A 23,025-nucleotide genomic window follows, 5' to 3' on the forward strand; every position below is an offset into this window, starting at 1 on the left:
CTACCATGAGACCATGATACAATCAGAGCTGTACTGACAATAATAAACCTTATTCAAACCAAAAAGAGCAGGGTTTTGGTAGGCTCCCAGGGGTCTTATCTAAGGGGTGCACAAGGGGAAGGCCCTGGGAGGTGGGAGGGACTGTTTATCGCAGGGCTGCCTGAGGAGTTATATGAGGAGCTCACGTTTGCTGTGACTCTGCAGGCTGTTATCTAGGGCATGTGCTTGATAACGTGAGGGGTTGGCATCAGTTTAAGTACCCCACAGGCCTCTTGGCCAAACACATTGGATGCTGAAGCAGCAACACCACGGAGCAGCTTAGCTAAACTCTCGACCATACCTGATTGTAAAACTTTAAGGAAAGGCAAGGGCTTAAGCTAAATTTTAGGATAATGTTGAGGAATCAGAAGGAGAAACAGAGAGAGAAATGTGATTAGGGCGAGACACCCAGAGGGTTTCAAAGGTACCAGAATAATCTGACTTTAAATGGAGAGGTGGGAAACGCTGGTGTCCATTTGATTATTATTCTTTAAACTGTGCATTTATGTTTTTATACCCTGATTTGTATGTATGATATATTTTAAAATAAAAAGGCCTTTAATTCCCTCCCCAAAACTAAAGACCCAGAGTCTGAATGAAAGCAACTGATCAAGAACTAAAAAAAGTTGCCAAAATAAGGCCACTAAGACCTTAAGTGAAAATTTAATCTCTCTCCCTCTCTCTCTCTCTCTCTCTCTCTCTGCCTTCACTGGTAAAATTTTTGCTGACTGGAAAAATCTCTGTGGGAGCGAGAAGCATTAGAACTTATCTATGAATTACATTTGAGAGAAAATACTTTTTCCCCTCCCTTCCCATCCTGCTTGTCAGGGCTGGATTGATTCAGCACACGTTCTTTTCCAAAGTTGAAAGGTTAAAAATAATGCCCACCCTCTGGAAGCCATTGGACAGAAGCCCGCTTGACGTCAGAGTGTGTTCAGCTGGGCTGTCGCGCTGTCCTGCCCTCGGCGGCTGCCTTTCCCTGGGTTTGTCCGAGGCTCTCCATTATGCTCTGTGAACCAGCTCAATATTTCTTATTTTGCTTCACTCTTTACATGCTCTTTTATTTTTCTGCTGAGCCCTGGCTTAGCCAAATTCCTTATATTTGGTTTCTTTGATCTTTCTGATCAAATTATTTTCTGTTCCACTCCTCTGAGCCCCTTCCAGTTCCCTCTATTTCTCAAGAAGCCAGGTGTTTAATAAAGAATCTGGATAAGGCTCAGGCACAATCGGGTGTATGAAGCTGCTTGCCCCCAGGTCACTTGCTGCTTTCTCCTTAAGCAGCGAAGATGGTTTACTAAAGGCATGTGACATTCCAGAGACACCACAGTGCCCTGCACAGGGCAAGTGCTCAGTAATTACTGAGTGGAGGAATTAATCAGGATCTCTTTTAAATGTGCTATCCTACATTCCAACTTACACTTAACCTGTTGCCCCATCCCACCCTCAGACCAGGTTTCTTTCTGCTCTAAGGTTTTTCTTTCCAGTCTAATAGTTATTTCATACCTTACTTCCTTGATGCTTTAGTTTACACATTTTTAAATTCAATTTTCTTTTGTTTCATGCTCATCTATTTAACCTCATTAGTTTAATTCATGTCGTAGGATTTTGCAAGTAACTTTGTTTACCAGATTAGCATTATTTCTAAATTATTGTTTTACCCATTTCTCTAAATAACTGAAAATCACGTTCATATTGTCTTATTAATTCCTCTTTATTAGAAAGTAGACTCTGCTTACATATTTATGACTTTTCAGTGTTTTTCTAATTGGCCACAGCACAAATTCATCATATCCTGTGATTCTGACACAGGTTTGGGTTAAGAGTAAAGATCATTGTCTTAAAATGATATGGTGTCTGGGATTTACTTCAAAATAATCTAGTAGAAGGATTACAGGTAAAACAAGATTACCGTGGGTTGATAGTTGGCCGAGCTGGGTGATGGATACATGGGGTTCATTGTACTATTCAATTATGTAAATGTTTGAAGTGTTCCCACAATAAAAAGTTTTTTAAAAAAGACAAATATAGATATATAAATAAAAGTTGATCCAATGGATTATCTTAAGATACAGAGAGAGGGAATGCCTCCATCATTCTCCAACCTTCCCTGTCATTGTTACCTACTGGAAGTTCAGCCAGTCCTCTACGTTCATTGTGAAGTTTAGCACTTGCTCCTCCCCTTCCTTTCTTTCCAAACTCTTGTTCTCACCTGGGAGATTTCCTTGTGCTGGTGTGTGGCTCTTCCAACACCTCGCGTCTGCAATGCTAATCATCTGCGCCTTCACACCCTTTCAGCAGCCCACTATCCTATCCCTTGATTGAAATGGTTTTTTACATGATGCAAATCTCTATCTGCTGACTGTCTAGCACCTTGGCTAAGGCATTCAGGTTATGTTTTGATACAGAATTTACTTTTTCTCAACATCAGTCAACACATAAAACACATGTACAATCCAGCCATTTCTGGCTTAAAATCTTTCAGGTCTCTCTCTGAACTTCAAATTCAAGTCCAGTAATGTTCACATCCAGTTCATGCTTTCCTACCATTTCCAGCCTCTTTCTCTACCATCCTCCAATATTCACTCTCTTTTCCAGTTATATTAATGTGTCTCATTCGTGGGTAACAGATCATGCTTTCTTAGCCTCTCTAAACTTTGACCATACTGTTCTCTGAGATTCAGATGTCCTCCTGTCATTTGGCCTCTGGAGGACTTCAGCAACTTTTGTTTATACCTCAAGACTCAATTCAAGCATCACTCCTTTTGGAAGACTTCCCTGAGCTGTCCACGTTGAGTTAAATACCCCCTCCAATACTTTTTTCCATTACACTCTTTGACTACGCCCACCCTAATACTCTGAAACCCAACTGTAATCACTGATGTTCTTCTTTTCCTCTCTAGATTGTGAGTTCTTTGACCTCTTCCAACTCTTTCTTTCCAAAGCCCAATCCAGTGCCTGGTACAGGTATTTCAATGAATGAGTAACTGAATGAACAGAGGAATGGAAAAATGAATGCTGTTGTCTTCTTGAGGTAGCACCTCCCTACCCAAGGGCCTTCTCTAGAGGTCTGGGTCAATGCTCTGGGTCCTGGGAAGCCCCTTCAGGCTTTGTTTCCTAACTGCCTTCTTCAACCTACCTGACCCACCTGGTTCTAGCTGTAACCCAACTGTCCCTTTCTCTATGGAGTCCTTCATACTTGGTGCTCCATCTAGACAAGTGTTGCCCAAAGTGTGATACACAATAATTTTTAGGTGATACTCAGACAAATGTATTTTGACAGGCTTGTATTTACATTCATATATTTGGCAGCAGGAAATGAGCACATAAACCCTGTAATTTCATAGAGAATATTGCTCAGGATGAGACAAATGTAGTAAGTGCCATGGTAATCAACCTTACCTGGACCTCATAAATCAGGGGTGGGATGCTCAGGTATAATCATAAGTGTTCCAAGCCCTCAATAACTGAACCATTAGAAGCACAGACAGCCAGGACTCACACCAATAGGGAAGAACTCCCATTCACTGAATTCTACAGGCACCTCTGTGTTTTATTCAGTGAAGTGTTGAAATATCACTTCCTGAAGTTGCTGAGTATGTATATATACATTTAAATAATACAGATAAAACAGTAAATATCTTTTGAGCTGTCTAACTATATCCTCATGGGAGTTCAGCTTTTTAGTGGGTTAATATTGAAACTGACAGATTTGTCTCATTGATATAGATCCTCATCTTTGTCTGAAATTACCAATTAGGATTTCTAGCTATTTTGATCCAAAAGTTCCATTGTCATCAACCAGAAACTTATATTCAGCCATACATTTTATACATTTTGATTTATTTCATTTGTCCTTTTTAAAAGTTTAATAACTTTGTTTTTTATAGAATTTACTATATTTCATCTAATATACCACTGATAAGTAAACCACATCCTTATGTTATGTGCTACTAAAATATGATGATGCCAATTACAATTGCAAGATGCCATTGATTCTAAGATACATGCAAACTTCAGAGGTGTTAAATTATTTTTAAAATTGATAAAATGTAGTTTGTGTATACTTCACTTCTATTTTAGCAGATAATACTTATATTCCATTTATCATAGTGATATAAAGCTTCCCCTTCAAATGAATTTAATTTAAAAACAATTGATTTAAAGAAAAATATTATGTAAATAGGAGTAGAGGTGGTATACAGTATGGCAAAATCCTGGAGGTGGTAGCCAAGTGACTGTGACTTGGACAGAAAGCCTAGACCCAGATACTGCCCCTTGCCCTACCTGCCAGTTCAGGCCAACCCGACCACCCTCCAGCACTGTGCCCAGATCCACCTGAGGGAGAGCCTGGGTCCTCCACTGAGAATGGAAGAGGAGTTTGAGGTGATCCCTATGCTCAGGTTGAGGAATATGGCTATCATTCATTGAAGGTATTTTATGAGAGTGAAAAGAAATTCCTAGGAAGTAGACTCCTTATAGGTACTGGAATAATGTGGACTTGCCTCTATTTAAATAACAGCATACTCGGAGGTTTCTGTTTTGTTTTCTTTTGAACCCAAGAAATAAGTAAGGAGGGGAAAAGGGCACTTTAGTCTCTGTTGCTGGGCAATTTATCCACTGATAATGGCTACCTAAACCCTAAACACTCAGTTTCAGTGATTATCAAACGAAAGAATGGTCAACTTAGTTCTTCATAATAGGTTTATCAGCTAAGAATAACTATGAATAACTTGAAGCAAAATGAATTTCATTAAGAGAGTAGAGAAGTAGCTGATTTCCTTATTTCAGAATAGGAAAAGTGAAGAGAAATCACTTTAGAGGGAGGAGGGGAAAATGGTTACGTTTCCATTGGGGAAACTCTGTGCTTTGTACAGCATCTACCTGGCTATTGCAGGGGATTCGTGTTCATCATGCTTCCAGCTCTCACTCTGTGCTAGATCCAGCCCTTGGACTGCTGTGCACATTTCTCTGAGAGCTATGCCCAGAAAGAACCCTATGATTTACTCAGTGCTTGTTTTTGAAGGTTATTATGAATCATTAACCAGATGCAATAGTGCACGAGGTCACAAACCATATAGGTGCTACTGCTTGCCTGTTTTTACAAACTTGATTTTGAAGTTTTTAATGTAGGTGTAATTGAGAAGATAAATTGAATACATATGCATATTCTAATAAAGGTATTCTTCCGAGTCAGCAAATAATCACATCATAGTAAGCATCAATGAACCCATTACAGTATAATAAAATGGGAAAGTCTTATAATAAAAGATTATTTATAGCCTATTGGTTATTAGTATAATTTTTTTTTTTTAATTTATTTATTTATTTATGGTGGTGTTGGGTCTTCGTTTCTGTGCGAGGGCTTTCTCTCTCTAGTTGCGGCGAGCGGGGGCCACCCTTCATCGCGGTGCGCGGGCCTCTCACTATTGCGGCCTCTCTTGTTGCAGAGCACAGGCTCCAGACGCGCAGGCTCAGTAGTTGTGGCACACGGGCCTAGTTTCTCCGCGGCATGTGGGATCCTCCCAGACCGGGGCTCGAACCCGTGTCCCCTGCGTTGGCAGGCAGATTCTCAACCACTGCGCCACCAGGGAAGCCCAGTATAATTTTTTAAATGTAATCAGAAACAATTAGTAAAATTGATAATATTGGAGATGCAGCTGTTTCTACTCACTAGCACAAATAATACTAGCAATAATTCTATATAGTAATGTCAATTGAAAGTTAGATCTCTTCCAAGTTCTTTGTTTATCCTTATGGGTGTTTTTGTTTATCAGATAATTGCTGCACATTTTATAAGAACTACTTCCTGGTATTCATAAAAGTTACTGACATCATACAGTAAATTTTGAAATTTATTCTAATTTTTGAAATTAGAATTAAATTTTAAGAATAACCCAGTCCTGTATCCTTTCTCCAAGCAGATGTAGTGGTCAGAAAGCCAAATATACTTAGAAAGTAGAATCACTGGGATTTGGTGTCTTAGGTCTGGTTCCCTAGAAGCAGAGCCTGAGACAGGGATTTGGGTGCAGGTGGTTTATTAAGGGATAGACCTGTAAGGAAGTGAGAGCAGCAGGATGGGACAGGAGAAATGTCAAGTAGGATGTAAATCAGATGGTCTATCCATGGCCTGATGAAGGTGGAGGGATAAATTGCACTGTAGAGGATAGCTGTGAGCCTTCATAAGCAAATATTCACAGCAGCTGGGGGGTGGGTGTAGTGGCCAGGAACAGGGATCTGCTTGGAGTACTAACAGCAGTAAATATATCATCTGTTGACTGGAGGCAAGGCCCAGGTGGGGAGGGACAAAGATGGCTCACAGGTTTGTGGCTTGAACAAGTGAATAGATTCTTGTATATAACAGCAACACTCCCCTCATAGTACCAAAAATCTAAGATTATAGAATTGTGAAAAGATTCTTCATTTTACAAGTAAATACATTTTCCTTTAGCTTTTACTTTCTAGGTAAAAATAACAACTTCTTGACATATTTGCATAAGATCAGTTTTCCATTAAAAAATATATAAACTTTTAAAAAATGTTTGCTCTTCTAGACCTTTTCCATTTATTCTGCTTCCTGTTGAAAATAGATCCCAACCGGTTCTAGGACTCTAATAATTGAAGATTCACCTAGGTTCAATCCCAGTATTATGTTAGCTTTTAATGAAAAAGTAGTTATGTGTTGTTCTTATGTATTCATCCTTTACCCCAGAGGTCATCAAACTATGGTCTGTGGGCCACATCCAGCCTGCAATCTCATTTTGTATGGCCAGAGAACTAAAAGCTTTTACATTTTTAAAGGGTTACTTAGGAAAAAAAAAAAAAAGTATATTCAACATGACTGTATGACTCACAAAGTCAAAAACATTTACTACTTAGCCATTCACAAAAAAAGTTTGCCGGCACCTACTTCCCATTCATTAGGACCTCATCAAACGTTTTTCAGAAGTTTGCTGACTCAATCTATATTTTAAAGGAAAATTTGATATTCAGAAACTTTAAATTAATAAGTGATTTATGGAACCATAAAATTATTTGTTTTATAAAAGGATTCATCACAGAATATATATACATTCTAGCCCAGCTGAAAAACTATCTTAATGGACTTCTTTAACAAATTTAGAATCATTCATTTTAAGTAAAATAAATATGCATAATTTGTTCTCTGTTTTATAAAATATTCCCACCTGTTTTGTGATGATCGTAAAGAAATTGAAAAACACAAATAGATACAAAGGTTAAAAAATCACCTGTAATTTTGCCATCCAGAGTTAATCACTGTTAACATTTGGCTACATCTTTTTCTAGGCATATAACCATTTAATTTTTAAAATGTGGATCACAATGTATGTCTAATAATATACCCTCTTTAATTCATTTAATGTTATAATTTTCAGAAGTATCTTATTTGACTGCATTTATTCCACAGACTGAATATGTCACAATTTATTTAAATGCCTTCCCATTTTTTGACATTTAGGTTGAAGCTAATTTTTCACTATTGTAAATTCCACAATGAGCATCTTTATGCATAAATCTAGATCCTCATTTCTGTGTCCTTACACTACATTTTTAAGAGTAACTATTGTCTCTCTTCCCATTCTGTTCCTTGTCTTCCTTATAAACACATTCTTCTTCCTCCTAGATCTATACATGATAGGGCTCCTCAGGGCTAGAGATTTGGCCTTCTCTTCTCACTCTATTTGTCTCCAGAGGATGTCACCTATACCCAAGCTTTCAAATACCATCTATGTGCTGAGACTTCCATGTTTACATCACCAGCCCCAGATCATTCTTCTAAGCTCCAGACCTATATATCCAAATACCTTCATGTCATCTCCACTTGTATGTCTTATACCACCTCAAACAGAAAATGTCCAAAAAGGAGTCGATATTTCCCTTCCTTCTGCTCCCCTGCCCAAACTCCCTCCTCCTAATTGCCCAATTCAGTAGAGAGACATCACCTTTCCACTAAGTTCCCTACAATAACAACCTGGAAACCATCAGTGACATCTCTCTCTCCCTCACCACCCCAATCTATTCAGTCACCAGGCCCTGTTGAGTCTACAATCTAAATATATCTTTAATATTTCTATTTCACTCCATCTCCCCAACTCTCACCTAAGCCACAGCCATCTCTTTCCTGGACCACTATATTTGCTTCCTAATCAGTCTCTCTGCATCCACTCTTATCCTGCTCTAGCCTTTCCCCACGCAATTCTCCACCATGGAGAAAGTTTCTAAAATGTCAGTCTGCTTTTACAACCCCTAAGTAGCTGGTAGGATGAAGATCTTCATGGCAACCTCTCCTCACCTTCCCACCTTCATTTTGCCACTTTCCCTGAACTCTCTTGCTCCGACCTAGTGGTTTCCTTTCAGTTACTCAATTGTGCTAAGCTTTTTTCAGCCTCAAAACCTTTGTCCAAGATGTTCCTTCTGCCTGTAAGACCCTTCCCTCCCTCTTCAGCTGACCAGTCCATCTCCTGACCCTCCCGCAACACACAACACTACCTCCATGTGCCTCTCGGTGTCATATCTGTCTACTTTTTGGTACTTATTATAAATTGTAATCTAACTTGTTCTATATTTTTTTCCTATGTAATGTCTTTTTCTCCCCTACAATGAAGTTCCATTTTGGGGCAAATAGTATTTGTCTCTTTCACCTCTATATCTCCCAGTGCCTGGCACGTAATAGGTGCTCAATAAACATTTGTTGAATTAACAGATCATGGAGTATGAACTTCGTAAAGACATTTAAAAGATATTATCACATAGTATTTCAGAAAGTTTGTATGAACCAATTTATAAGCCCACCAACAGTAGATGAGTGTTCCTGCGATCACACCCATCCTGACACCGAGTGTTGTAGTTCTAAATAATTTTTACAGGCAAAATTTTACCTCATTATGATTGAAATTGCCTTTCTTTGATTACTAGTGAAGTTGAACATGTTACACAAATTGATAGCCTCTCATATATTTTCTGTATTTTAAAATTCATGACATAATGCTTTTATTGAATCATTTTTGTTACAATAAACAGTGCCACCAAACCTGCTTACCTTCATCTGAAGGTCTGGACAGATCTAGGAAATACTCCTCCACAAGGTTTATGTTTAGTCATTGATGATTTCCCCTTACCTGGGATGCTCATGTAATTTATCATGGAAACTGGGACGCTTTTGAGAGTGAGGGAGGGTGCCATTAATAATTATGCCAAGACAACAGGTATAAAGCAGGACTGTCCTGTACAAGCCAAGATGTTTGGTCTCCCTAACTCATTTTCATATAGACTTAGAACTCTAAGGATGTAGGGCTCAGAGCAGAGGTCCAACTGGTGATCCAGGGGTAAACTGAGGATAAACCTGCTTTTTGTTCTGGATTTTAACCCAGATGGCCCTGTGCTGTGCTGTTCAGTGATTCAGTGGCTCACCCTGTGACTTCCTGTTGTCCCTGCTGCCAACTTCACTCATTTACCTCACCTACCTGACCTGTGGAGGCATCTGATAATTTCATACAACTCTCCTTTCATGATGAGGCCAGTGGCCCAAAGAGCTACAGGGGCCACCTTGCCCATAAATGCAGAGCTGGTCGGAGGCAAAGCCAAGTCTCTTGGAAGAGTTCTCTCCTATCCCACCTCACCGCCTCCTTCTTCGCTTAGAGTGCTTCCAAAGTTATGTCAAGAAGTGACCAGAACAGAGTTTTCACTTCCTAGAGCATCCTGCGAGGATGTTCCTCTTGTACATCAAAGTACAAGGCACGCAGTTTCTGAGCACTTCGTCCCGTATCAGGTAATGTGCACGTGCGCTTCAGTTCCCATCACTTGTAACGCTTCCCTGAGCTCATGCAGTGCGTCTACAAACTTTCCCAGCTTTTCCTAAATGTCTTTTTTGTGGAATTTATACCCTTCCATAAAGCTCAAAAAATAAATTCAGAGTTGCTTGCAGACTTGCATTTTCAAGAATTGCGAGGAACTTACAGAAAGTAAAACCTGATGACAGAAAACTTCTGGAAAAAGATGGAGAGTTTAGACAAGTTGAATTTGTGTCAGTGCCATCCAGTCTGAGGTATGACTTGATTACGAAAAGAACAGCAGCCTTCCACTTCCAATCTTGTCAACAGAGAACAAATTTCCTATTGGTGGAGTTCCTAATAGAGCCTACGTGTACTGCTGGGCACTGAACAACTCCAGGGGGCGTCATTTACATTGCCATCTATGCGAATGGTGCCAAGTGGCCCCTCCTGGCAAGGACCTGTGGTGCAGTTCACAATCCTCCTGGCACTGTACAGGGCACATTCTGTGTGGCCATATGCTAAGGTCCTGACTGACATCCTCTGTGTGACTTTTCTCTGATAAAGATGCTGTCCCTTTGTCACAGTTACAGTTGCTTTCTTCACCAATGCCTACAGATTTTTCAGGGTAATCTTCATTTCAAACATGCATTCACCTAGTTTCTGTAAGTGCTGTAGTATTTGTCAAGCCAAGTGTCCTGGTTTCAGGTTTAGAAAATAGGTCATTGGAGCTCTCTTTTAAGGGCTGAGTTTTGCCCACATTTTGCTATTTCATTTTTATTGAGGAAAATGTAGGAAATAAATGCAATCTCATGGTTTGCTAGAGAATCAAAACATTTCAGATGTTAATGTTTTTTAAACTTTGTTTTCACTAAAATATAGCTCTATAAAAGGAAGAAAGAAAAAAATTATTTTAGGTGTGTATAGGATCCATCTCCAAAATATCTACACATACAGACTAATAAGTTAAGATCAACCCATTTGCTCTACAGAAATAAAGGAGAAACACGATGTACTCAACCTACCTAAGGGAGATAGACCTTGGTTTTGAACTAGTAGAGGAACCAACTTTGTATCTCCCAAGAAAGAAAGTGATAAAATGACACAGAGACATTTCCAAAGGGTTTTTAAGCTAGAAGAAGCCTTTCAGTGCATTCACTTATTCATTCATTCAATTAATTCGTACTATTTGCTTAACACCCTGATTATGAAATCCAGCCCCTTCATGCGGAAACTGAGGTCACAAAGGTGGTTAGAGACAGGGCTGGAAAGAAAGCCCAGATGTTCTATATCAAGGACACTTCACCCCATAGTGCTATTAAATATTCCCATGTAGTTACACTCAGGTGATGAAATAGGAGAGCATCTGTGTATTGCGTGTGACTTGCATGTAATTCATGTAATAAAGATAAAATACAAACCCCTCTGCGAGCCATTTCTTTATTACTCTAAATGCCACAAAAAAAGGTTCAGCGTTAGGGCTAATATCTTCAGAATTCATTTGGGAATTTTGCAAATATAGTAAATCTTTTTTTTTTTTTAACATCTTTATTGGAGTATAATTGCTTTACAATGGTGTGTTAGTTTCTGCTGTATAACAAAGTGAATCAGCTATACATATACATATATTCCCATATCTCCTCCCTCTTGCATCTCCCTTCCACCCTCCCTATCCCAGCCTTCTAGGTGGTCACAAAGCACCGAGCTGATCTCCCTGTGCTATGTGGCTGCTTCCCACTAGTTATCTATTTTACATTTGATAGTGTATATATGTCCATGCCACTCTCTCACTTCGTCCCAGCTTGCCCGTCCCCCTCCCCATGTCCTCAAGTCCATTCTCTACATCTGCGTCTTTATTCCTGTCCTGCCCCTAGGTACTTCAGAACCTTTCTTAGTTTTTTTTTAGAATCCATATATGTGTGTTAGCATATGGTATTTGTTTTTCTCTTTTTGACTTACTTCACTCTGTATGACAGACTCTAGGTCCATCCACCACACTACAAATAAATAAATTTCATTTCTTTTTATGGCTGAGTAATATTCCATTGTATATATGTGCCACATCTTCCTTATCCATTCATCTGTTGATGGACACTTAGGTTGCTTCCATGTCCTGGCTATTGTAAATAGAGCTGCACTGAACATTGTGGTACATGACTCTGTTTGAATTATGGTTTTCTCAGGGTATATGCCTAGTAGAGGGATTGCTCGGTCGTATGGTAGTTCTATTTTTAGTTCTTTAAGGAAGCTCCATACTGTTCTCCATAGTGGCTGTATCAATTTACATTCCCACCAACAGTGCGAGTGGGTTCCCTTTTCTCCACACCCTCTCTAGCATTTACTGTTTGTAGATTTTTTGATGATGGCCATTCTGACTGGTGTGAGGTGATACCTCATTGTAGTTTTGATTGACATTTCTCTAATAATTAGTGATGTTGAGCATCCTTTCATGTGTTTGTTGGCAGTCTGTATATCTTCTTTGGAGAAATGTCTATTTAGGTCTTCTGCCCATTTTTGGATTGGGTTGTTTGGTTTTTTGATATTGAGCTGCATGAGCTGCTTGTAAATTTTGGAGATTAATCCTTTGTCAGTTGCTTCATTTGCAAATATTTTCTCCCATTCTGAGGGTTGTCTTTTCGTCTTGTTTATGGTTTCCTTCGCTGTGCAAAAGTTTTAAGTTTCATTAGGTCCCATTTGTTTATTTTTGTTTTTATTTCCATTTCTCTAGGAGGTGGGTCAAAAAGGATCTTGCTGTGATTTATGTCATAGAGTGTTCTGCCTGTGTTTTCCTCTAAGAGTTTGATAGTGTCTGGCCTTACATTTAGGTCTTTAATCCATTTGGAGTTTATTTTTGTGTATGGTGTTAGGGAGTGTTGTTATTTCATTCTTTTACATGTAGCTGTCCAGTTTTCCCAGCACCACTTATTGAAGAGGCTGTCTTTTCTCCATTGTATATTCTTGCCTCCTTTATCAAAAATAAGGTGACCATATGTGCGTCAGTTTATCTCTAGGCTTTCTATCCTGTTCCAATGATCTATATTTCTGTTTTTGTTTGATTCCAGTACCATACTGTCTTGATTACTGTAGCCTTGTAGTATAGTCTGAAGTCAGGGAGCCCGATTCCTCCAGCTCCATTTTTCTTTCTCAAGATTGCTTTGGCTATTCGGGGTCTTTTGTGTTTCCATACAAATTGTGAAATTTTTTGTTCTAGTGCTGTGAAAAATGCCATTGGTAGTTTGATAGGGATTGCATTGAATCTGTAGATTGCTTTGGGTAGTAGAGTCATTTTCACAATGTTGATTCTTCCAATCCAAAAACATGGTATATCTCTCCATCTGTTGGTATCATCTTTAATTTCTTTCATCAGTGTCTTATAGTTTTCTGCCTACTGGTCTTTTGTCTCCTTTGGTAGGTTTATTCCTAGGTATTTTATTCTTTTTGTTGCAATGGTAAATGGGAGTGTTTCCTTAATTTCTCTTTCAGATTTTTCATCATTGGTGTATAGGAATGCAAGAGATTTCTCTTAATTTTGTATCCTGCTACTTTACCACTTTAGCTACTTTACTACTTTAGCTCTAGTAGTTTTCTGGTAGCATCTTTAGGATTCTCTATGTATAGTATCATGTCATCTGCAAACAGTGACAGCTTTACTTCTTTTCAGATTTGTATTCCTTTCATTTCTTTTTCTTCTCTGATTGCTGTGACTAAAACTTCCAAAACTATGTTGAATAATAGTGGTGAGAGTGGACAACCTTGTCTTGTTCCTGATCTTAGTGGAAATGGTTTCAGTTTCTCTCCATTGAGAAGGATGTTGGCTGTGGCTTTGTCATATATGGCCTTTATTATGTTGAGGTAAGTTCCTTCTATGCCTACTTCTGGAGGGTTTTTATCATAAATGGGTGTTGAATTTTGTCAAAAGCTTTTTCTGCATCTATTGAGATGATCACATGATTTTTCTCCTTCAATTTGTTAATATGGTTTATCACACTGATTGATTTGCATATATTGAAGAATCCTTGCATTCCTGGGATAAACTTCACTTAATCATGGTGTATGATCTTTTAATGTGCTGTTGGATTCTGTTTGCTAGTATTTTGTTGAGGATTTTTGCATCTATGTTCATCACTGACATTGGCCTATAGTTTTCTTTCTTTGTGACATCTTTGTCTGGTTTTGGTATCAGGGTGATGGTGGCCTTGTAGAATGAGTTTGGGAGTGCTCCTCCCTCTGCTATATTTTGGAAGAGTTTGAGAAGGATAGGTGTTAGCTCTTCGCTAAATGTATGATAGAATTCGCCTGTGAAGCCATCTGGTCCTGGGCTTTTGTTTGTTGGAAGATTTTTAATCACAGTCTCAATTTCAGTGCTTGTGATTGGTCTGTTCATATTTTCTGTTTCTTCCAGGTTCAGTCTCAGAAGGTTGTGCTTTTCTAAGAATTTGTCCATTTCTTCCAGGTTGTCCATTTTATTGGCCTAGAGTTGCTTGTAGTGATCTCTCATGATCCTTTGTATTTCTGCAGTGTCAATTGTTACTTCTCCTTTTTCATTTCTAATTCTATTGGTTTGAGTCTTCTCCCTTTATTTCTTGATGAGTCTGGCTAATGGTTTATCAATTTTGTTTATCTTCTCAAAGAACCAGCTTTTAGTTTTATTGATCTTTGCTATTGTTTCCTTCAGCAAATATAATAAATCTTTTCCCCCCTTCTTCTTACTCTTTATGATATAAATATTTCATTCACGCCTTTTCTCAAATGTTGCCTTTACAGATTAAAATCCTATAAATAGCACTGACCCCTAAGGAAGATGATCTCATCCATACCTTTAGGCTGTTATTCCAGACAGTTTCCTTTCCATGTCAAAATGAATACCCCAATCTCAGGGTGGCTACCTTCTTAAAGGATTTGTTTTGCGGGGAACTTAAGGCATCTAATTCATAACAATGTGAAATTCATTTTCTGAGGTGTCTGTACTCTTCCTTTAGACAATGAAATCCCTCAACTTGCTGATTATTGCTGAACTTGTTGACAGTTGAGGAGGCTGACTGGAGAACCTATGAGCAGAGGGGAACAGCTGCTCTTTCCAGCTGCCTTTTCCTCTGCATAGACATAAATACTGCCCAAGGAGGCTCTGCAGGGCAGGAGACAGAGAACTCATTGAGGTTGCTGCAAGGAGACTCTGTCTGATATTTTTGCTTAGTCAGTACATCTGTATGCATCTGGACCAAGGGATGCTGAGCTCTTAGCTCAATGACTGAGAGCAAGGATACTGAAGCCCATCTACCTGGTTCAAATCCTGGCTCTGCCACCCGGCTTTGACATTAGTTACTTAACCTTACTGTCTTCAGCTTCCTTACCTATTGATGGAGATACTATTTTTTTTATATATAGGTATTTTTGAGGATTAAATGTTACTATTAATAATTCCAGCAACAAATATCAAGTTCCTATTCCATTCCAATTACCATGAACAAGATAGAAATGGCCCCTTCCTTCATGGAATTTAGAGTACTTTTTCATACTAGGAACCCTGACCCATTTAAGGCTTGTGAAGTCAGTGGTGAAGTGTGACCACATTTTGTTTTCAATGACTTAGGATAGAATTTTACAAAATAAGAGTTTTAGGAAACTTTTAAAATATTTTTATATGTATGTGTGACCTGGGTCTTGATATAAAATGGATTTCTTGAGTCTAGTAAAGAAGATAAGAAATTAAACAGCAACCTGGATTCAGCATATGTGATAAGTTCAGTGAGTGTCATGGGAACACAGGAAAGTCACATGATCCTCTTTGTGTGGGTACAAAGAATCAGGGAAGCCTTCCAGGAGGAAGTGGCATTGAAGCTGAGACTTAAAGGATGAGTAGAAATTAACCAAAAGAAGTTGGGGGAGGTTGGGCAGGAAGCAGTTCCTTTAAGGGCAGTGAGGAGCCCTGGTGTGGGAGGAGGCGTGGGGTGGCGGTTGGTTAATGAAGGAAGGAGAGACTTGCAGAATGGGCAGAGAGAGTAGGGAGACTGTTTAGTAATTTCAGGACACAGTGGTGGTCTAGACTAGGGTGGGGCCAGTGGGTATTGAGAGGGACAGGACCCTGGTGATTGCTGGGGAAAGGTGCTAGTCTGGGATGACACCCATCTGACTCACATGTCTGACATCTAATTTACAGAGTTTGCAGGGGACAAATCTAAGTCTGTAAGCCCCAAGCCCCTGACTTGAGGAACTGTTCCTGTAAACAGGAAGACAGGGCCTTTCAATCACTTTGCAAATCATCTCTCCATCCCGCTGCACATATCTGTAGACTGTTGCTGGCCTAGCAGTTGGCAGGGCTTCCTGTTCCAAAGTGGGACGGTTCTTGGCAGGAGATGGAAAGCTGGAAACAGAACGTGAACTGGGCTAGCCAGGCACCTTGCATAAAGAGAAAAGAAAAGAAAGGAAACCTGGCACTTTCCCATCTGATCCAGAATATCTGGTCAGAAAATAATTTAAAAGGACAGATAATTCAAAGATGTTTCTATTTGGCTTTGAAATGCCATGCATTTTTGGCAGTGGATTTACCTTGCCAAATGTTTTTCTAAGGCGTCATTTTGCATTCCCTGAACACAGACCATCTGGGCAGCAAAGGGCTGAACCAGAGCCCAGGAGGGAGTCTGGGTGGCTGGCTGAGGAGGTACTGATACTTGAAAATTGGACCGAGACCACAACTCTCCATTATCACCCCAGCTGATCAATACTTGTCTGTCTACCTCTGTCCTGCCACAGAGCAGGGAGCTTTTTCTGACCTAAGCCTTGCCAAGTCACATGGTGACTTGAAAAGCAGCTATCTAGTTCCCAGGACGCACCCAATGCTTTCTTCCCATATCTCTGAACACTCACAGGGCCACCTCTACTCCACAGGGGGGCAGCCAGCTGACCCAGGGCTCCACAGCAACCTCAAAATCAAACCATATTTGGAGCACGGGGCAGGCTGTTTACAGATGTCACCATAAAAGATATTTTAAGTTATAATCAGTCCTGTTTTATAGAAGGGCTGTAAAGGGGCCAGACCAGAAGGCCTCCTTTCCTGTTACTCATAAGATAGCTGCTTCCAGACAACTTAAGATTAGTTTATCTTCCCTGGCTCAAGCCTACCTAAGAGAGGAAAGGGTCGCACTTCACAGAAATCACTTAAACAAAGGGTCTCTCCCATTTAGGACCTAGAAGAAATGTCAGGGTGGCAGCCACTCCCTACTAAACAATTCCAAGCATTCCCCCATTCCTCCATCTGGAGGGTGCCAAGCCAGGGTGGTGGCCTGGTCCAGACTAGAATTCACTGGGAATAATCAGTAACAGTCCCAAATCTGGAAGTTCAAGGAAACTGGTTTTCCCCAATCTGTAGTAAAATTAAGCAGATTTTTTTTTCTTCTTTTTCTTAAAAAAATTTTTTTGGCTTTATTGAAATATAACTGACATATAAAATTGTAAGATATTTAAAGTGTCCACTATGGTTAAAAAATATATATACACACACACACACACACACACACACACACACACACACACACATGTTGTGGAAGGATTCCCCCCATCTAGTTACATCCATCACCACACATATTTATCTTTTTTTGCCTGTGGGAGGACATTTAACTTCTAAGTGCTGTTTTTCATAATCAGAGTTGGGTAACAGTTTCTTCACAGTAAAGTCTTAATCCTTAAAAGGTGCTCTGTGACCCATATCCGTTTTCCAAGTGTTGGTTATCTTTCCCTTCATGGAACCTTGTTCCTAAAGAGGACGAGCTGCCAAACTAAGGCCGGCGCTGTGTTTTGAAAAATCCAGCAGAGGTTTTTTTTCGACTCGGTTACCTGAAAAATTTAGGAAGCCAAGCCAGCGTCTGTGCCAGGAACTTGTGACCTGACACCCACCTCTTCCCCTCCTTTAATGTCCCCTTGATTGGAGGTGGCCAAAGGGGACTTTGGAGGCTCGCCCAAACCTTTAGCTCAGATTCCCCACCTCCATGCCAGACAGGAATCCCATCTCACACTCCTCCATTCCTCATACACACACCTCTCATAGGTCATCCTCGGCGTGCAGCCGGGAGGGGAAAGAAAACGTGAGCTAACGCAACAGGTTCCACCCACAACCTGAACTTACAAGGGAGACGGCCAGGCGACTGGAGCTGGGCGGTGGAGGGAGAGGAAGCGGCGAGGAGGAAGGTGGAAGGGAAATGATGGTGCATGACCACGAAGCACACGTCACTCGGACTCCCACATGGGCTTGTGTATGTGCGCATGTAGCGGGAGGGAGGTCCTGAAAGGGGTCACTTGGGGACTTCCGCGCGGGTTTGGGAGGCACCGAGCCTGCGCTTTGGGATGCGCGGGGGTTTAGGCGGGGTAATGAGCCCCGCAGAGAGGGCTTGAGGCTCTCCCAGGAAATATGAGTGTGTCTGGGGGTTAAAATTCACCACCCTCCCCAGGGCGCCGCCCCTACTAAGTGGTCCTGTCTGCGCCCCTAAAGCCCCGAGTCCCCTTCCCTCGGGCCTTTTCCCGGCCCCTCCAACGCGATCCCCGCCCGGCCTCCCACCCCAGCCTGCTTCCGAGAAAGCCGGGAGAGCGGACTGCGCCGCGCCCGGCAGCCTCTGGGCATGCTCGGTGGCGGGACCGGCTCCATGCCGGCAGGGCGCGTCCTCCCTCCCCCAGGGCGGCGGCGGCGCCTGCAGCTACGGCCGTCGCGCCCCGGCCCCGCACACCTTTGGGGGCCGCGGGGGCCACCCTGCCCGGCGGGAGCCGAGAGCGGCCCCCACCCCGAGCCTTCCGGCGAGCTGAGGAGGGGCGGGCCGGGGAGGCGCGGAGGCGGGAGTGAGCCCTCCGAGCTGCCTGCGGTTCCTTAGAAAGTAAAGCTCGGCTCGCCAGCGGAGCCGGGCTCCCGGCCGCCGGCGGGGGCGGGGCGGGGCCGGGTAGGGGGTGGTCTCGGCGCCCTGAGCGAGGTGCGAATTTAGTAGCCGCCCACCCTCTTCTCGGTCCCCGCCCCCAGGGAATTATAATTCTCTGGGAAAGTGTCTGGTTCTCGGAGAATCCCTGGGGCGGGGTGCGGGGGCGCGCCCGGCGCAAAATGGTTAAAACAAAGTCCATGCGCGCCCCGGGGTCCCTCTTATGGAAAGTCTACGTGCCGGTGGCTGGGCACCCCCTTTGCTGATTTGAGGGTTAGTTACCCGGAGGAAGTCTGCCTGTCGCAGGGGAGGGGATGGGATGAGGAAAGCCTCAGGCTGGTGCCGGCTCCCCCGCCGCAGGCCTCTTTGGGGGGCGCACCTCCAGCCAGGCGGGCACGGGGCTCTGGGCCGGGGCGTTCGCGGCGGGCGGCGGGCGGCGGCCGGAGCAGGCTCGGCCCGGCGGCTCACTCTTTCTGCCTCCTCCCCCCAGGATTACCGAGAGGATGGGATGGATCTAGGCAGTGACGCCGGCAGCAGCAGCAGCAGTAGCCGCGCCAGTTCGCAGTCCAACTCCACCAAAGTGACCCCTTGCTCCGAGTGCAAATCCTCGCCGTCGCCGGGGGGCAGCCTGGACTTGGTGTCTGCCCTGGAGGGCTATGAGGAGCCCTTCCCGGTCTACCAGAAGAAGGTGATTGATGAGTGGGCGCCGGAGGAGGACGCGGAGAAGGAAGACGAGGAGGAGCGCAGCGAGCGAGGGTACCGGGATGACCGCTGTCCTGCCCAGGAGCCGGGGGACGTGAGCGCCAGGACCCGCAGCGGCGGCGGCAGGGGCGCCACCACCGCCATGCCGCCCCCCGTGCCCAACGGCAACCTCCACCCGCACGACCCCCAGGACCTCAGGCACAATGGCAACGTGGTGGCCAGCCGGCCGAGCGGCTCCCGGGGCCCCCGCCGGGCGGTCCAGAAGCCTCAGCCGGCTGGGGGCCGGCGCGGTGGCCGGGGCCCGGCGGCCGGGAGCCTCTGTCTTCAGCCCACGGACAGCGGGACGTGCGTCCCGGAGGAGCCCCCGGTGCCCCCTATGGACTGGGAGGCTCTGGAGAAGCATCTGGCTGGGCTGCAGTTCCGGGAGCAGGAGGTGCGGAACCAGGGCCAGGCGAGGACCAACTCCACCTCGGTAAGTTGCCCGGGGTGCGTGCCCACGCGCGCACACACGTACACACCCCGCGCACAGCCCGCACGCGCCCTACCCGCGCTCCCGCCCAGCGGCGGCCCCATTCATCCTACCCCGAGGGTGGGTGCCGGGCAGGAGAGCCTGACTTATGCTCCCCTGGGGTACCGTTGCTCAGTCTCTGAGCTGTCTGGGTTTGCAGGATGGGCGGAGAGGAGGGAGGGGTAGCCAGAGGGCAGCGGAAAGTCGGGTTAGTGGAACCAGAGACTCATTTTAATGGAATTACTTATGGAGACGAGGTTGTGAGTCACTTGCCTGAAAATAAATCCGGGGAGATTTTGGCACCGAAGTCGGTGGCCTGTGTGTGGGTGATATTTCAGGTCGTAATAGTTGTGGCTTTGTCAGCCGTGGTGGGTGTCCCTTCGTTGCCACTAATGTCTCGTCCATATACGGGCTGTCCCTGCGCACAAGCACGCATTCGCCTGCCCACACCTCCGGTGAGGCAGCAGGGATTGTTCCCTCTTGGCGTTTGAGCGGATGCTCCTGAATTGTAATGGGTTGACCGCCCTCCTCTGAGATTTTTTCCTTTCTGAAACCCGATCTATTGTTGACCTGAGGGAACGGGTGAATTGACCTGCTAGGATGAGGGAGTGGTTCTTTCCTCTGTGGGCTGACTCACCCCCTCTCCGCTGAATCCCTCCTAGTTTTGATAAGCAGTTCCTTACCGGAGGCTTGTGCCTCAGTTCAGGAAACCGAGAGAGGGAAGGGTGCTGGAGTGGAAAAGAGAGAGAGAGAGGGAAGGAGGGATACATCTATAATAAGAAGCTCTGGCAGGTCCACACTTGTCTCATCTTTTTTGCCCCTGAGAGGAGAGCAGATAAATGACTTAAAAGAAAAGCATCATGAATGTAGCTCCCCTATTTATCACTGTTTTGAGATAAAGCAACAGTTGTAATTTGAAATCATTAATGAACGGATCCTAAATGGGGCTGAAGGGCATACAGTTTAAATGAGCTGCTTTCTGTGTGTGGCAGTGTGGGAGAATGCTTGCTTGCAGGTGTAAGTTTTCGGCTCCAGGGCCCTGGGGCTACTGGAAATTGGGTGCATGCACTTCTGACTTAAAGGGTAAGGACAGTTAATTGGCACGGTTTCTATCAGAGAGAGCCCTTGCCTGACAGAGCCCACTGGTTAGTGTCCCTTGAGAAACTACCTATTAAATTAACACACTCATTTTAATACCAGCTGTTTACCACGGCCACTCGCAGACACGGAATCTTTCCATTACAGCCAGTACTCTGTCTTGTACCTTGCAATTCAAAACATGCTTTTCCCACCTAGTGCTGAGAAAAATACCTGATTAAGCTCCCTGGACTTAAACAATGACTTGAAGATACATAAGATTCCTTTACAATGGCCTGACATTTTTACATTCCAGGAAAATGTAATAATTGGGTATACATGCAAAGTTAGGGTTTGATGATGACAATGAGTTGCGTTATTCAAAAAGTTCTTGAGCACCCATGTGTTCTGTGCTAAATTCAAGGTGTGATTCTCAGCGCTGCAGTTACACATCTGACCACGTGGGCCTGAAATTACGGTGAGCGAGGTAGGGATGCAGATTGACTCCCCGCCCCACCCCCCAGGAACTTATAATTTAATGGCTAACCTAACAGACCAGCCTACCCCAAAACACACACACACACATCTTCTTCCTTATTGTTGTAGAGTCTGAATCTTTCCTTCTTGGGCCATCTTTGAAACCTGAGGGTGTCTTGTCTTCTCACCTAGCGAACAGTTTGCATTGTGGGTTCCTCCCCTCTCCTTCCCTCACCCTCCTGAAAATCTCCCCCCGGGCATTTCTTCCACAAGTCACACCGAAATTTGGGTTCCATTGATTCAAAGTAAGTATATGTACAAAAAAAAAAAACAGCAGAAGGAAGTAGCCTGTGAGGTTGTTTAATATTGAAATTTTCCGTATTTTGGTTTGTATTGGAACAAAATTACTAGCTGCTGTTAGTTTAGAATAGTGTTTTTCAAACTGCAAGTTCCCCATGAAATCACCTTATCACTTTTTAAAAAATAAGATAGAATGCACTGCAGTGTGTTGCAGGTAGTCACAGTAAGATTGTTTTTTTTTAGAAAGTTTTGTCTCAGTTTTATGTAGACATTGGGTTACAGTGTAAGATTTCTTTCCCACTGTGGGTCGCTGTCATAAAAGTTTGGAAAACACTGGTTAAAATCTTGTTTACTCCTGCCTGGAATAAGTGCAAGAATTTATAACCCAGAGGACAGAAGTTTGAGAGTAACAAAGGAGTTGGTGCGAAAGAAGAAGTCTGTCCTGAAGGAGTTGCTCGAATCGAGTGATATTTTTGCTCCTCCTTAAAAAGTTGTGTGTAAATACATTTAAGTGAAATTAATACATAGTACTGGGAGGAGGGGTATAAAATGAAAAAGGCAGGTACAGCTCCTTCCTTCACCTGTGAAGAGACCCAAATAAGTTATTCCCACCACATGACTTTTTTTTTTATTTTGCGGTACGCGGGCTTCTCCCCGCTGTGGCCTCTCCCGTTGCGGAGCACAGGCTCCGGACGCGCAGGCTCAGCGGCCATGGCTCACGGGCCCAGCCGCTCCGCGGCATGTGGGATCCTCCCGGACGGGGGGCACGAACCCACGTCCCCTACCTTGGCAGGCGGACTCCCAACCACTGCGCCACCAGGGAAGCCCACCACCACATGACTTTTGCTTGTGCTGTTACCTCTGCTTGGAATCCAGTGGCTGGTTCCTCCTCATCATCCCAGACTGTGCTCAACTCACCTGAGAGAGGCTGTCCCTGGCCCCCCTCCCCAATACAGAGTAAGGCACTCCACCACCTACCAAGGCACTCCTCGTGTATTTTCTTAGTGCTTCTCACTGCCTGATATTATCATGTTCAGTTCTTCATTTTTGGTTCTCTAGAATCGCATTGGAGTGCAGGGGTCTTGACTGCGTCGTTTAATTGCTGGAACCTAGTGCCTGCGATAGTGTCTGAGAAGTAGTAGGTTCTCAAATACTGAATAAATGAAGTGTTTATAAGACTCACACAGCCCAGACCTAAGCCAGCCCCCTTATTGTACAGTTGAGAAAATTGAGGCCTAGA

General features: G+C 43.5%; 2 protein-coding genes across 3 annotated transcripts in view; both read left to right on the forward strand.

The window, feature by feature from the left end:
• The window catches only part of LOC116752880 (schwannomin-interacting protein 1), a 625,076-nt gene that overhangs the window by 440,358 nt on the left and 161,693 nt on the right, over positions 1 to 23,025 (forward strand). The window lies entirely within an intron of this gene.
• LOC116752882 (schwannomin-interacting protein 1-like) lies at positions 17,663 to 22,397 on the forward strand. 2 transcript variants are annotated; one of them, XM_032630026.1, is made up of 2 exons: positions 17,663 to 18,073; positions 19,212 to 22,397. In XM_032630026.1, exons 1-2 carry the CDS (start codon positions 18,020 to 18,022, stop codon positions 20,115 to 20,117), a joined length of 960 nt encoding a protein of 319 aa, XP_032485917.1. In that variant the 5' UTR covers positions 17,663 to 18,019; the 3' UTR covers positions 20,118 to 22,397. The 2 variants fall into 2 exon arrangements, with proteins under 2 accessions (XP_032485917.1, XP_032485918.1); XM_032630027.1 differs by lacking the exon at positions 17,663 to 18,073 and adding an exon at positions 18,839 to 18,994 and having other exon boundaries at positions 19,212 to 22,386.

The sequence above is a fragment of the Phocoena sinus genome, chromosome 4 (genome assembly GCF_008692025.1).
Source record: "Phocoena sinus isolate mPhoSin1 chromosome 4, mPhoSin1.pri, whole genome shotgun sequence".
NCBI classification, from domain to species: domain Eukaryota; kingdom Metazoa; phylum Chordata; class Mammalia; order Artiodactyla; family Phocoenidae; genus Phocoena; species Phocoena sinus.